We start from the raw sequence: 11413 nt of genomic DNA on the forward strand, positions 1-11413 counted from the left end.
TTTTTAAGTGTAAAACCATGCCGAAGGAGGAGTTCCCCCCGCACGTGGTTGTGACAGTTAATGAGAAGGGGTGGATGGACACAGACATGATGAACATGTGGCTCACAAAGTGATACACGAAGCGGCCAGATGGATTTTTTAGAAGAAAAAAAGCCCTGCTGGTGATGGACAGCATGCGTGTGCACATCACGCCGCAATTTAAAGATAAAATTAAAGCGTGCAACTCCGTCCCTGCCATCATCCCGGGAGGCTTGACAAAAGTGCTGCAGCCTCTGGACATTTCTGTGAACCGGAGCTTCAAAGCAGCTCTGCACCGTCTTTGGGAGCAGTGGATGGTGGACGGAGAGCACAGCTGCACGGCTACGGCACGGATGCACCACGCGACGTTCCAGCCGGTCCTCGGCTGGATCGATAAAGCGTGGACCTCAGTCACCACAGAAACGATCCAGTCGGGGTTCAGAAAGGCCGGGGTGTTAGCTGGAGCTGCAGCTGACATGGAGCAGGACTCTGACAGGCCCGGGGAGGAAGAGGAGGCAGCGCTGCATCACCTACCTCAGGAGTTGGTAGAACTCTTTGCCAGCGACACAGAGGATGAAGAACTGAACGGGTTTGAATAAAAAAATTACATAAATAGGTGTTTCTGTCATCATTATGGGCGTGTGGTAATGTTAAAGCCATTTCATTTTGCCATGTTTTGACCATCAAAGTGTATTTATTAAGGAAAAGTTCAACTGAGACACACATTTACTATAATGTCGAGCAAACAAATAATTGTTTTAAAGTGTTAATCTTGTTAAATTTTGAAGAACTGGAACAGTGAGTCCTCCCGTGTGCACTCCCACGGCCGTCAATTCATGTTTGGCAGCCAATCGATTTTTGGCACAACACTGGCCCATGTTTCCCAGGGGTCAGCAGTGACGCATAATAAACACGACTTATACGCTGAAGCGACTTATATATGTTTTTTTCCTCTTTGTGATGCTTTTTTGGACTGATGAAACTTATACTCTGGAAAATATGGTAATTTCAGTCAACGAGCAAACTGAATTAAAAGTAACCCTCCGGTTTGGCTGTTGACCTTACCTGGATGAGTGATTCTTGACCTTACCTGGATGAGTGATTCCTGCAGCAACAGCAGCAGCAGCAGATCACGATGCTGACCAGGATGGTCCCACTCAACACTGCGAGTGCAATAATCAGGGCTTCAAAGTTCACTGAGACACAGAAGGAGATAAATAATTAACATTTATTGACCTCTTTCAAGAGAAGGGTCATTTTCTAAGGTCAGGGAAGTGAAAACCTGAGTCTTATTTCATGGAAATGAAAACTAGCAGCAATCCTATATGATGGTGGCGCCACCTAGTGTTGTGACAGAAGCTCTGCATCTTTACACTGAAATGAAACTCAAGTTCCACAGAAACAGAACTAACGGATTTAACATCCACGCCCCAAACATCTGTCAGTGAGCACGTGACTGAGTTGAAGTCATGACACTTGCAGTTACACTCAGCTGAATATGAGTCACAGCCTACATTCAAGGAATAATTAAATTTTTTAAATGTATCAGGTCTTAAAACACAACGTTTAGTTGACTAAAATCTAATCCACGTGCGCCTGTGTGCGCACGGCTCACATAACATTCTAGTGAGAGTTGTGGGGAAAAGAAAGTCCACCTCTTTCAGTTTTAGGGTTTTATGAACCTGGACACAATAAAAAATAATCTGCTCTGAAATGATTCAGATCTAAACTCAAGTGAAGCAAAACAAACAGATGTCTTCATTTATCAAAGAAAATGGTTCCTACAACTTCTAAAGGTAGAGAGGGAGACCGCTGTTCCTGCGGCTGCTCTCTTGTTGAACCAACTTACATATCCATCACACAAAAGGTTAAATCAGGTCATCTGATTCTTTTTGGGAGAAACGTTTCGTCTTTCATGTGAAAGACTTCATCAGCCTGAGGCCTGCCACCCACATCTGTCTTATAGACAGCACCTCCTTGTTGAACACAGTTCTGTCTTCAACAGAACCTTCACTGCACAGGAGTTCTGTCAGCGTTTTTCAATGAGAAAATGGCGTCTTTGTTTGCAAATGACGTTGCCATGGTAACTTGTAATGTCAATAAAAGTACGAGCACACATCACGGTGCCGCGCCGGTTGTTTGATATGTTTGTGGGACACGTTGTGGTTCGAGCCGCATTAAAGTTGATAGAGGAGCAAGAGCCTTTTCAGGTGGATAATAATAGTCTGTCTACAGGCGGGTCCCCCCCCCCCCCCTGAAAATCCCCGTTCTATTTTCAGTTTTATTTTACGTTATGTTTGGTGCGTTTGTTTAGCGTCCACCTGAATAAAAGAGGAAGCAGGAAAAACACTGCACAGCTGAGAGTGAAGACTAGCAGATGCAGCTTCCACTCACTGACAGTGTTCACACAGCTGTGCAGATGTTGACTGGTTTACTCACACCAACACACCCCCCAGCGGGCCTGGGACAGCGGGCAGAGAGAAGCTGGAGGCAGCAGCCAGGTCACTGGGTACTCTGTGCAGTTGTTAGTGGCAAAGCACCACAGACACTATGAGAAACAGGACAGACGTTAGCATCCATCATGGTGCAGTGAACACAACAGGCGTCATCATGTGCAGCTGCTGGGCGGTTCTGGTCGTCCTGGTACACGTACTGCTGCTGCACTTCAAACAGTTCATATAGTTTCTTCACTCAACCCCAGAGAATGTGGCAGACAGCAACAGATGGAAGTTTTCATAACTTGACCGTCTTTAGAAATAACAAATGTTTGATTTGCTCATAAACTCCCTGATAAACACCATGCTAACAGCATTAGCTTTCTGTGGCATTTTCACTGTAAAGTTAGCATCTGTGCTAATTGTTCAAGTTCAAGAATCTGTATTATGCCCGAGGGGCAATTTGTTTCAGTCAGTAGACACACCAAACGTCCACAGTGGACAAGACATTGAGACGTTACAGAGCGCAGAGATCGTCGCTGCGCGTTGACAAGCCTGAACTGTGCACGGACTGTTTGCTGGTCTGCAGCCTGCGCTTAAAAAGAGTTTTGGACTTTTTGTATGATGAATCTTTATCAAACATGAGCATTTGTAAATCAGTATTCATGTAAAATAAGCAACAGTCACCTTTCTTAAGAAGTTATCATTTTTGTTTGTACTCAAGTTTCAGTTTTGAACCTAAATATTAGGAAATATTAGCGGACTACGTGCATGTAAAAAAATGAGAATGTTGTGAAAAAGTTCCATTTATGTTGTTCATTAATCATGTCAAGAACGAGAAACTCATAAATACATTCATTACACAGAGTGAAATTTCTCAACACTGTATTTCTTGTAATTTTGATGATTGTGGCTTATAGATGATGAAAAACTACATTCAGTGTCAGAAAATGTGAATATTGTGAACTCATGGGGTCACCTGAAACAGCTGAAGAACTCTTTGGCTAAATGAGCTCCAAACGTGTCACTCCTCCAGTCCAGCCACTCCTGAACCAGAGACACCATCAGAAGGAGACACAGACCTGGACTGTCTCTCAGTGGTCCAACGTCCTCTTTCAGATGAAAGTAAATGTTTATGTCATTATAAATCAAGGTCCCAGAGTCTGGAGGAAGAGTGGAGAGGTCCAGAATCCACATTGTTCAAGTCCAGAGTGAAGTTTCCAGTCAGGGATGGTTTGGGTCCATGTCCTCTGCTGGTCCTGGTCCACAGGGTTCTCTGAAGTCCACAGTCCTCGCAGCATCCAGCAGGACATTTTAGAGACTCCATGCTTCCTGCTGCTGGCGAGCTTCATGGAGATGCTGGTTTCATTTTCCAGCAGGACTCGGCTCCGGCCCACACTGACCAGAACCACTGGACCAGCAGCTGCTTCTGGAATATTCTCAGTTCCTGAGACACTGATTTTTGGTTTTTCGTTATTTCTAAGTTATAATTATCAAAATGATAAGAAAAGCGTGACATATTTCACTTTGTGTAATGAATCTATGTAACATAGTTTGCGTGTTTGAAATGACTGAATCTTTATCACGATACAGTATTCTAAGATTTTTAGCCGCACACAAAGTTTTTTTAACCTTAGGTTTGTTAAGAAAAGAATGTTAACCAGGAGAACAGACACTAAACAAGAGGTCATGTGTGCGTGCAGCTGGATCTTACCTTAGCATGAGGGACGCAGCTGTCACAGTTCTTGAAGGCAGAACACGCTGAAACACAGAGACACGTTCAGTCCACACAACAACCAGCTGCTTTATACACAACTGTACTTCCACACACCCCGAGTACTTTGTTAGGTCGGCCTGGTACACGTACTGCTGCTGCAGTTCAAGCCCAGAGAATGTGGCAGACGGCAACATCAGGGAAGTAAGAAAAGGGAATATTTAACAAGTAGTTTAACTTACAAAGTGGAGGCGGTGGACTTGTAGTTTGGCATTCTCCCTGCGTTACAAGACTAACAAATAGCAAAAAGACGACACAAAATACCGAAGTTCTCGCGCTTTGTTTCAAGCTTGTTGAAGAAAACATGATGAGAGGCAAAGAACAAACCGTTTACTTTCGCTATTTCTTCGAAAACCAAAGAACATGAGCTAATCGAATGGCTCTCTGCTAGCTTCGCTTGTTTACGTTCTCCGTCAAAAGCTGTAACTTCCGGGTTTCAAAGGGGAAGTTAGTTTGCCAGTCCCTCACAGCCCGTGCGGGAGGAGTTAATGATCTTATCTGACAACAAAGTCCATGCTCAATAATCCAGTTATACAATCCAACATTTTTTCAATCAGGTCATCTGGACAGTTTCTTTTTTTTTTTTTTTTTGTGCTGAAACGTTTTGCCTTTGGTCTGGAAGGTTTCATCAGTCAAGGAAACACCCAACAAAACTGTATACCTGGATTATTGAGCATGGACTTTGTTGTTTTCAACCAGTTTGACAAGACTGTCAACAAGAGGGCCAGCAATGGAGGAGGGGGCGTACCAAAGAGACCATCTTATCACAAGCAGAACTGGTTTGTTCCACTTTGGAGTAAGCTGTTGGAGGAAGAATCAGTTTTGTTGTGTGCTTCCTTGATTGATGAAGCCTTCCGGACCGAAGGCGAAACGTTTCAGCACAAAAAAAAGAAACTGTCCAGATGACCTGACTGAAAAATGTTGTTGTTATCTGATGTTCTATTTCATATAGGCTTCGCCCTTTAAGGCTGTCGCTGGTGGGTTTCATCCTGTCGCGCGAAGTGCAGCACTGAAAACTATAGTCTACGCCCACCTGCTGTGTGGGCCTCACCCGGTCTGTATAAATTACGGTGAGACCGGGTAATCGGCTCCCATTTTTCTTCAGCAAGCAACCAGCACTGTTTTTTACAAGAACACGATGTCCAGTGCCAGCACCACCCGCCTGTGCCTGTCCTGCAAGACCGGCTACATGCTGAGCTTTGACCGGCACGACAACTGTGAAGGATGCCTGGGTCCCCGCCACGCCGACCTCACCTCCTCCTACTGTCTCTGTGACCTCCTCCCTCCCGAGGAGAGGCAGAGGCGAGCAGCCTTGTTCAAAGCAAACATCGAGGACTGCTTCTCCGTGACGGGGGACTGTTCGCTGGACGACGCCATCGCCTTTTTTGATGCCGAGTCACGGAGCAAATCGTATGATTCCTCCAGGAAAGGCGACGTAAGCAGCAGCCCCGCTGCTCATTCCCTCCTGGAGAGCGTAGTGTTGGAACGGGGGCGCTGAGCGGATGCTCCCCCCCCCCCCCCCCCCCAGGCCTTTCCGCATCGGCAAACACACCGCTCCCAGCTGTCGGTGCCCTCCTCTCGGAACTGCCCGGCATATTTCGGGAGGCAGCTGAAACGAAGGGGACTTTCCGTCCCTCTCCTCCACTCCTCCCCCCGCCCAGATCGGATGATCTAGCGGAAAGGTTTGGCTCCACCCCGGCTCGCTGCCCTGACCCCATCTGGCCTCGTTTCCCAGCAGTAATGTCCTACTGGAACGAGGCTGCAGCCAGACCTGGTAGGCTGAAGGCACCCGTCTCCACTTTCGCTCCCATCACCAGAGTGGAGGGGTTTATTGAGCGGAACTTTCCCTCGGTACTCCCCCTGGAGCCAAGCCTGGCAGAAGCACTTGGAGCAAAAGTGTCCAGGTTGGACCAGCGTCCTGTCCCTCCAGGAAGACATGACCAGACGGTGACCTCACTCTCCAACCGAGCCCACCAGTGTGCTTTCCAGGCGGCCGCAGCGAACAACAATGTCGCCCTGCTGTCCTACAGCATCTCCAAAAGGCTGCCTGAGAAGATGCTCTGCAAAGCGTCTAACATCATTCTCATCCTGTGCGCCTCCTCTGCTGTCTGCCTGTCTCACATCGCCACCTGAATGACAATGATCCAGAGGTCCACCCTGCTCCAACACTCCCCCTCCTTGCCGGAGAAACTGCAGAAAGACCTGCTGGAGGGCCCCATCACGACAGACACGCTGTGAGTGAGTGATTTATCTGCGCTCTCTGCTGCCCCGTCATGCCTCAGGATTCAAGCTGATGGCAGCTCAGCTGCGCTGAGACCTAATCCAGATTTTATGCCTAAAAACATCACAAGTGTATTTAAATCGAGAATGATAACGCTGGAGGGATTTTATCCTCCTCCTCATAAGTCAGAAGAAGAAGCATCTTTTCATCTCCTCTGTCCTGTGCGTGCGCTGGCATGTTACAAAGCACGCACGGCTCCCCTGTGGCAGACTCAGTGTCTGTTTGTGCATTTAAGGGACGTCTCTGCAGGTCACTCGTTATCCACTCAGCGTCTGTCACACTGGTTGTGTGAGGCCATTTCTGAAGCTTACAGAGCATCAGGATTGGAGCCTCCTGAGAACCACCAGAGGGATTGCATCTTTGACAGCTTTGCATAATGGAATGACAGTGCAGGATATTTGTACGGTGGCCGCTTGGTCATCGCCTTGTTCATTTATTCGCTTTTATCTGCGTGATGTTTCGCCCTGTTCCATGGCACATTCTGTTCTTAGTGTTCTAACAGAATGAATTTTACTGTTTTCATGGAATTTTGTTTAAACTCACATCAGACTGCATGCAATTACAGTATGAGCTATTTATTATCAGTCACAATTTTTGTGACTGCTGTTCTCTATTGCTACTAATCAGTTCATTTGATTATTAATCAGTTCATTCATTATTAATCTGTTCATATTAAAGAGCTGTTGATCTGCTCTGTTCACTGTTACATGGTTACAATTGTAACCTCTGTTCTTTCCCACTCTCGGCAGCAGGACTACTTTCAGCCTTTCCCTTTTTCCCCGTCGAAAACTTTTCTCTCCGGGGCACTCCTGTGCATAGAACACGTAATTACGCAGCACACTTCTGTGCATGGTGCGCGTAATTACACAGCGCGTAATTTTTTATTTTCCCATCTATTCTCCGGTGGAACAGACGTGTTTCCCCCCCCCACCACCCGCTTCCCTGCTGCGCTCTTTTGTCCTGTGAACCCTTAAAAAAGTCTCTTTTTTCTGCATACCTCTTAATTCAAAGGATCAGCTGGTCTCTCAACAAAATCGATCAACTTCTCCCGACAGGAGTCAGGGTAAGGAGGACCCTCTTACCTCGACGGAAACGATTGGATTCATGGTGACAACTGGTTTTTGCTGTTTGGGTTGGTGAAATCTGGATTGTCTACAAATTTGTGTGGATGTGTTGAAGCTCGACAGTGCTCGGACTGAATGTGGGAAGCTGTGTCAGGGAATTGGAGCAGCTGTTATCAGGACTTTGATCTTCCTGGCAGCACTCATGAATGGTGGGAATAATCCGGAGAAGCTGTGAGCTCGACTTTTTGAGTAAAGGATCAATTTGGCTGTTTTGGAGTTTCCATCAGAGAATATGTACCAGCGAGACTTTAAAGGCAGAAGCAACAATTCACGAGTTCTGCCTGACCCAAATTGTGGCCTTGATGCCGGACTTATCTCAACTCCTCCTGGTATGTTTTGAAAAAAACAAATATTCTTTGACTGTTTACTCACCCCTCCCTTCCCCAATGCCTTGGACATGTGACAGAACCTCAACTGAGCTGAAGATGAATAACATCTCTTATCTGGAAAAGGGCGGGGGGGGGGGGGGGGGGCCTCTGGACTATGCTATGACTTTCCCTTAAAAATTGGCCTATATGTAAATGTATAATGTCTGTTTATGTTGCTTTGCTGTGGTAGTTTTTTTTTATGCCTCAAATTGTGCCCTGTCTAGGACACAGTGTGAGAGATCTTTTTTTTATACCGTCTCTCCTCATGTTTTCTTTCCTTTTCTCATCTAAGCAAAATATTATTCTGAATAAGAATAAGAGGGCCGCGCTAATTATTTATAGCCGCAGCTTTGTTCACTCCTCCCATCTTCGGACGACTGTACGTACATATTCGCGTTGTATCTCGGTGCAATGCCAATAAAGTTTATTCTGATTGTGATCATGCACATAGAAGGCTGAGTGACGAAATGTTTTTTGGTGCAAGTGGGCGCTTCATATTGTATCTAAACAGACCCAGTGAGGCATAGACTACATCCTGCTTCGCCTTTAACCCACCAGCGACAGCCTTAAAGGACTATGCCTATACTCATAGAATCTGGGGTTACAGTACGTAACCAACATTTCTTCTTCTTTGAGGTTAATTGGCGGTTGGCAAACAACAAAATTGGTGCATTACCGCCACCGACTGGTAAGGAGTGTGGACCAAAATGTCACTCAAGGATTAAATTCTGTTAAATAACTGTGTAATTTAAGATAACAAAAGATTATCTGATAAATTTTACTATTCGAGTTATTTCTGAATAAATCAATTAAATCTAGTTTTACTTTAATTCTATTTAAATTTTGAATCAACTGTTGTCTTTTTTCCTCATACTTTTGGCAGTGTAACATTACATGCTCTACTGTCTCATCTGTCCCACAGTACTCACATTTACCACTGCAGTGTTTCCCTAAAATAAAAAGAGTGCTGTTTAACCCAGTATGCCCAAATCTGAGACGAGAAATAATTGTCTCTTCTCTCCTCGTCCTCCCTGTACTTCTCATTTCTCCAGTTTTCTTTTGGATTTTATAGAACCAGCATCCTTTCTTTTCTTCCTCCCATAGCTTTTGCCATTTATCCTTCATTTTCTGTTTTATTAACAGTTTTATTTCTGTTTTACTAAAATTAACTACTAAATCCAATGATGTATTTCTAGTGGCTTCCTTTGCAGCTTTATCTGCCATTTCATTTCCTGTAACACCATAATGAGCTGGTATCCATAAAAAATGTTTTATTAGACCCATCATATTTATTCTGTATAGTGCTTGTTGAATTTCTATTAAAATATCTGGCTGCTTTCTGAATGGTTACACTGGTAATGATGAACTGGAGTCTGAACAAATCACTGATCTCAATGGTCTTGTTTCTTCAACCCACTGAATGGCTAATAATATTGCGAGCATTTCCCCTGTGTATACTGAAAGTCCATCGTTACTTCTTTTTCTAACTTTGATGTTGAACTCCGGAACAATGAAAGCTACATCAACTTTATTTACTAAGTTCTTGGAAGCATCTGTGTAAATTTGAACATAGCTGTAATATGTATCAATATGGTTCTGTACCGTATTTGAATTTAAAATGAATCCATTATGCTCATTTCTTTTTTTTAATAATGTAAAATCTACCATGGCATCTGGAAGTATCCAAGGTGGTATTACTGGTAATGGAGTTGTTTGACTTATATTGATCTGATCTATTTTGAGTTCTGTTGTTTTCTGATTCACAGTCAAACCAAAACTTCTGATATATTTTACTTCTTTTTCCCAGCAAGGTTTAACTGTCTCTTGTGTTGGATGATCCTGTCCATGATCTCTCAGATTAGCCCAGTAATTTAGAGTTAGTTGTTCTCTTCTAATTTTGAGTGGTATTTCTCCCATTTCTACCAGTAGTGATGATGTTGGGGTAGATCTCATTGCGCCTGTACACAGTCTCAACGCTTGATATTGAATATGGTCTAATTTTTGTAACGTTGTATCTGCTGCTGAATTATAAACAATGCTTCCATAGTCTAGTACTGATCGAATTAATCCTGTATATATAGCCTTAAGGGCTTTCCTATCTGCCCCCCAGTCACTTCCAGTTAAACACCTCATAATATTTAACACCTTCTTGCATTTATCTAAAACTTTCTGTATGTGTATATTCCATGTAATCCTCTCATCAAACCAGACCCCAAGAAATTTAAACTGCTTCACTTTTTCTAGTTCTTGGTTATATAACTTTAGTTTAATATCTCCAATTTTTTTCCTTGTAAACAACATTGTCTTAGTCTTTTCTACCAAAAATCTAAATCCCCATTTGTATGACCATTTTTCAACTTTGGAAATAGCTTCTTGCATTTTTCTAGTAATAAACTCTAAGGTTCTTCCCCTCTTCCACATTGCTCCGTCATCAGCAAAAAGAGAAAAACCCATCCCAGTATCTACAGTTTGAAACACATCATTTATCATTATTGTAAACAATAAAGGACTTATTATACACCCTTGTGGAGTTCCGTTTTCGACAATGTGTTTTTCAGAATAATGGTTTCCTATCTTTACTTGTATTTGTCTCCTGGTAAGAAAATCGTTTATCCATCTGTACATCCGTCCTGTAATGCCTATATTTCTAATTTTAATTAATAAACCTTCTTTCCACATCATATCATACGCTTTTTCAATATTAAAAAACACTGCTACAATACTCTCTTTTTAACTTGGGCCGTTCTGATTTCATATTCCAAACTTAAAACTGAATCCATGGCGTTTCTACCTCTCCTAAAACCACTTTGATATTGTGACATATATCCTTTTGATTCTATATAGTATATCAACCTGTCATTAATCATTTTCTCCATTATTTTGCATATATTAGACGTTAATGCAATCGGTCTGTAATGTTCTGGGTTTGTGTCATCTTTGCCTGGCTTGTGTATTGGTATTATCACTGCTTCTTTCCATCCCTGTAGTAATTTTCCATTCTCCCAAACTTTATTATAAAGATCAAATAAAATGTTTTTAGAGGATTCACTAAGATGTTTCACCATTAAATAACAAATCTGATCTTTCCCAGGTGTTGTTAGCTTAAATTTCTGTAGGGCTCCATTTAGTTCTGATTTTGTAAAAGGAACATTTAATAGATCATTTCCATCCTCTACATGCTCCAAGATCTCTCTATTCTCTATCATTGTCATTTATCTTCCCCTTTTCCCTTCCAAAGTAATATTATCTGAACTATGTATTTTAGTAAAGGCCATCAGATCTGCCTTTTCTTCATCTTTTACTGCTGTAATTTGATCATCGCTTAGTACTGGATAACCATATTCTCTTTTAATCCCATTCATTCTTCTTATCATTGTCCATACTTTATTAATCCCAGTTTCTCTTCCTACTGA

At 43.1% G+C, this 11413-nt stretch overlaps 1 protein-coding gene across 1 annotated transcript in view; it reads right to left on the reverse strand.

The window, feature by feature from the left end:
• Positions 1-4649, reverse strand: part of LOC119409576 (pituitary tumor-transforming gene 1 protein-interacting protein) — a 104538-nt gene extending 99889 nt beyond the window's left edge. Inside the window, exons 1-4 of the mRNA XM_037676478.1 lie at positions 4410-4649; positions 4168-4214; positions 2458-2566; positions 1109-1214 (exon numbers count right to left, since the gene is read on the reverse strand). Of these exons, the coding sequence (XP_037532406.1) occupies positions 1109-1214; positions 2458-2566; positions 4168-4214; positions 4410-4533 (386 nt within the window). The 5' untranslated portion in view covers positions 4534-4649. The remainder of the gene's footprint in view (positions 1-1108; positions 1215-2457; positions 2567-4167; positions 4215-4409) is intronic.
• Positions 4650-11413: the final 6764 nt, after the last annotated feature.

The sequence above is a fragment of the Nematolebias whitei genome, chromosome 5 (assembly GCF_014905685.2).
Source record: "Nematolebias whitei isolate Nwh7 chromosome 5, NemWhi1, whole genome shotgun sequence".
NCBI classification, from domain to species: domain Eukaryota; kingdom Metazoa; phylum Chordata; class Actinopteri; order Cyprinodontiformes; family Rivulidae; genus Nematolebias; species Nematolebias whitei.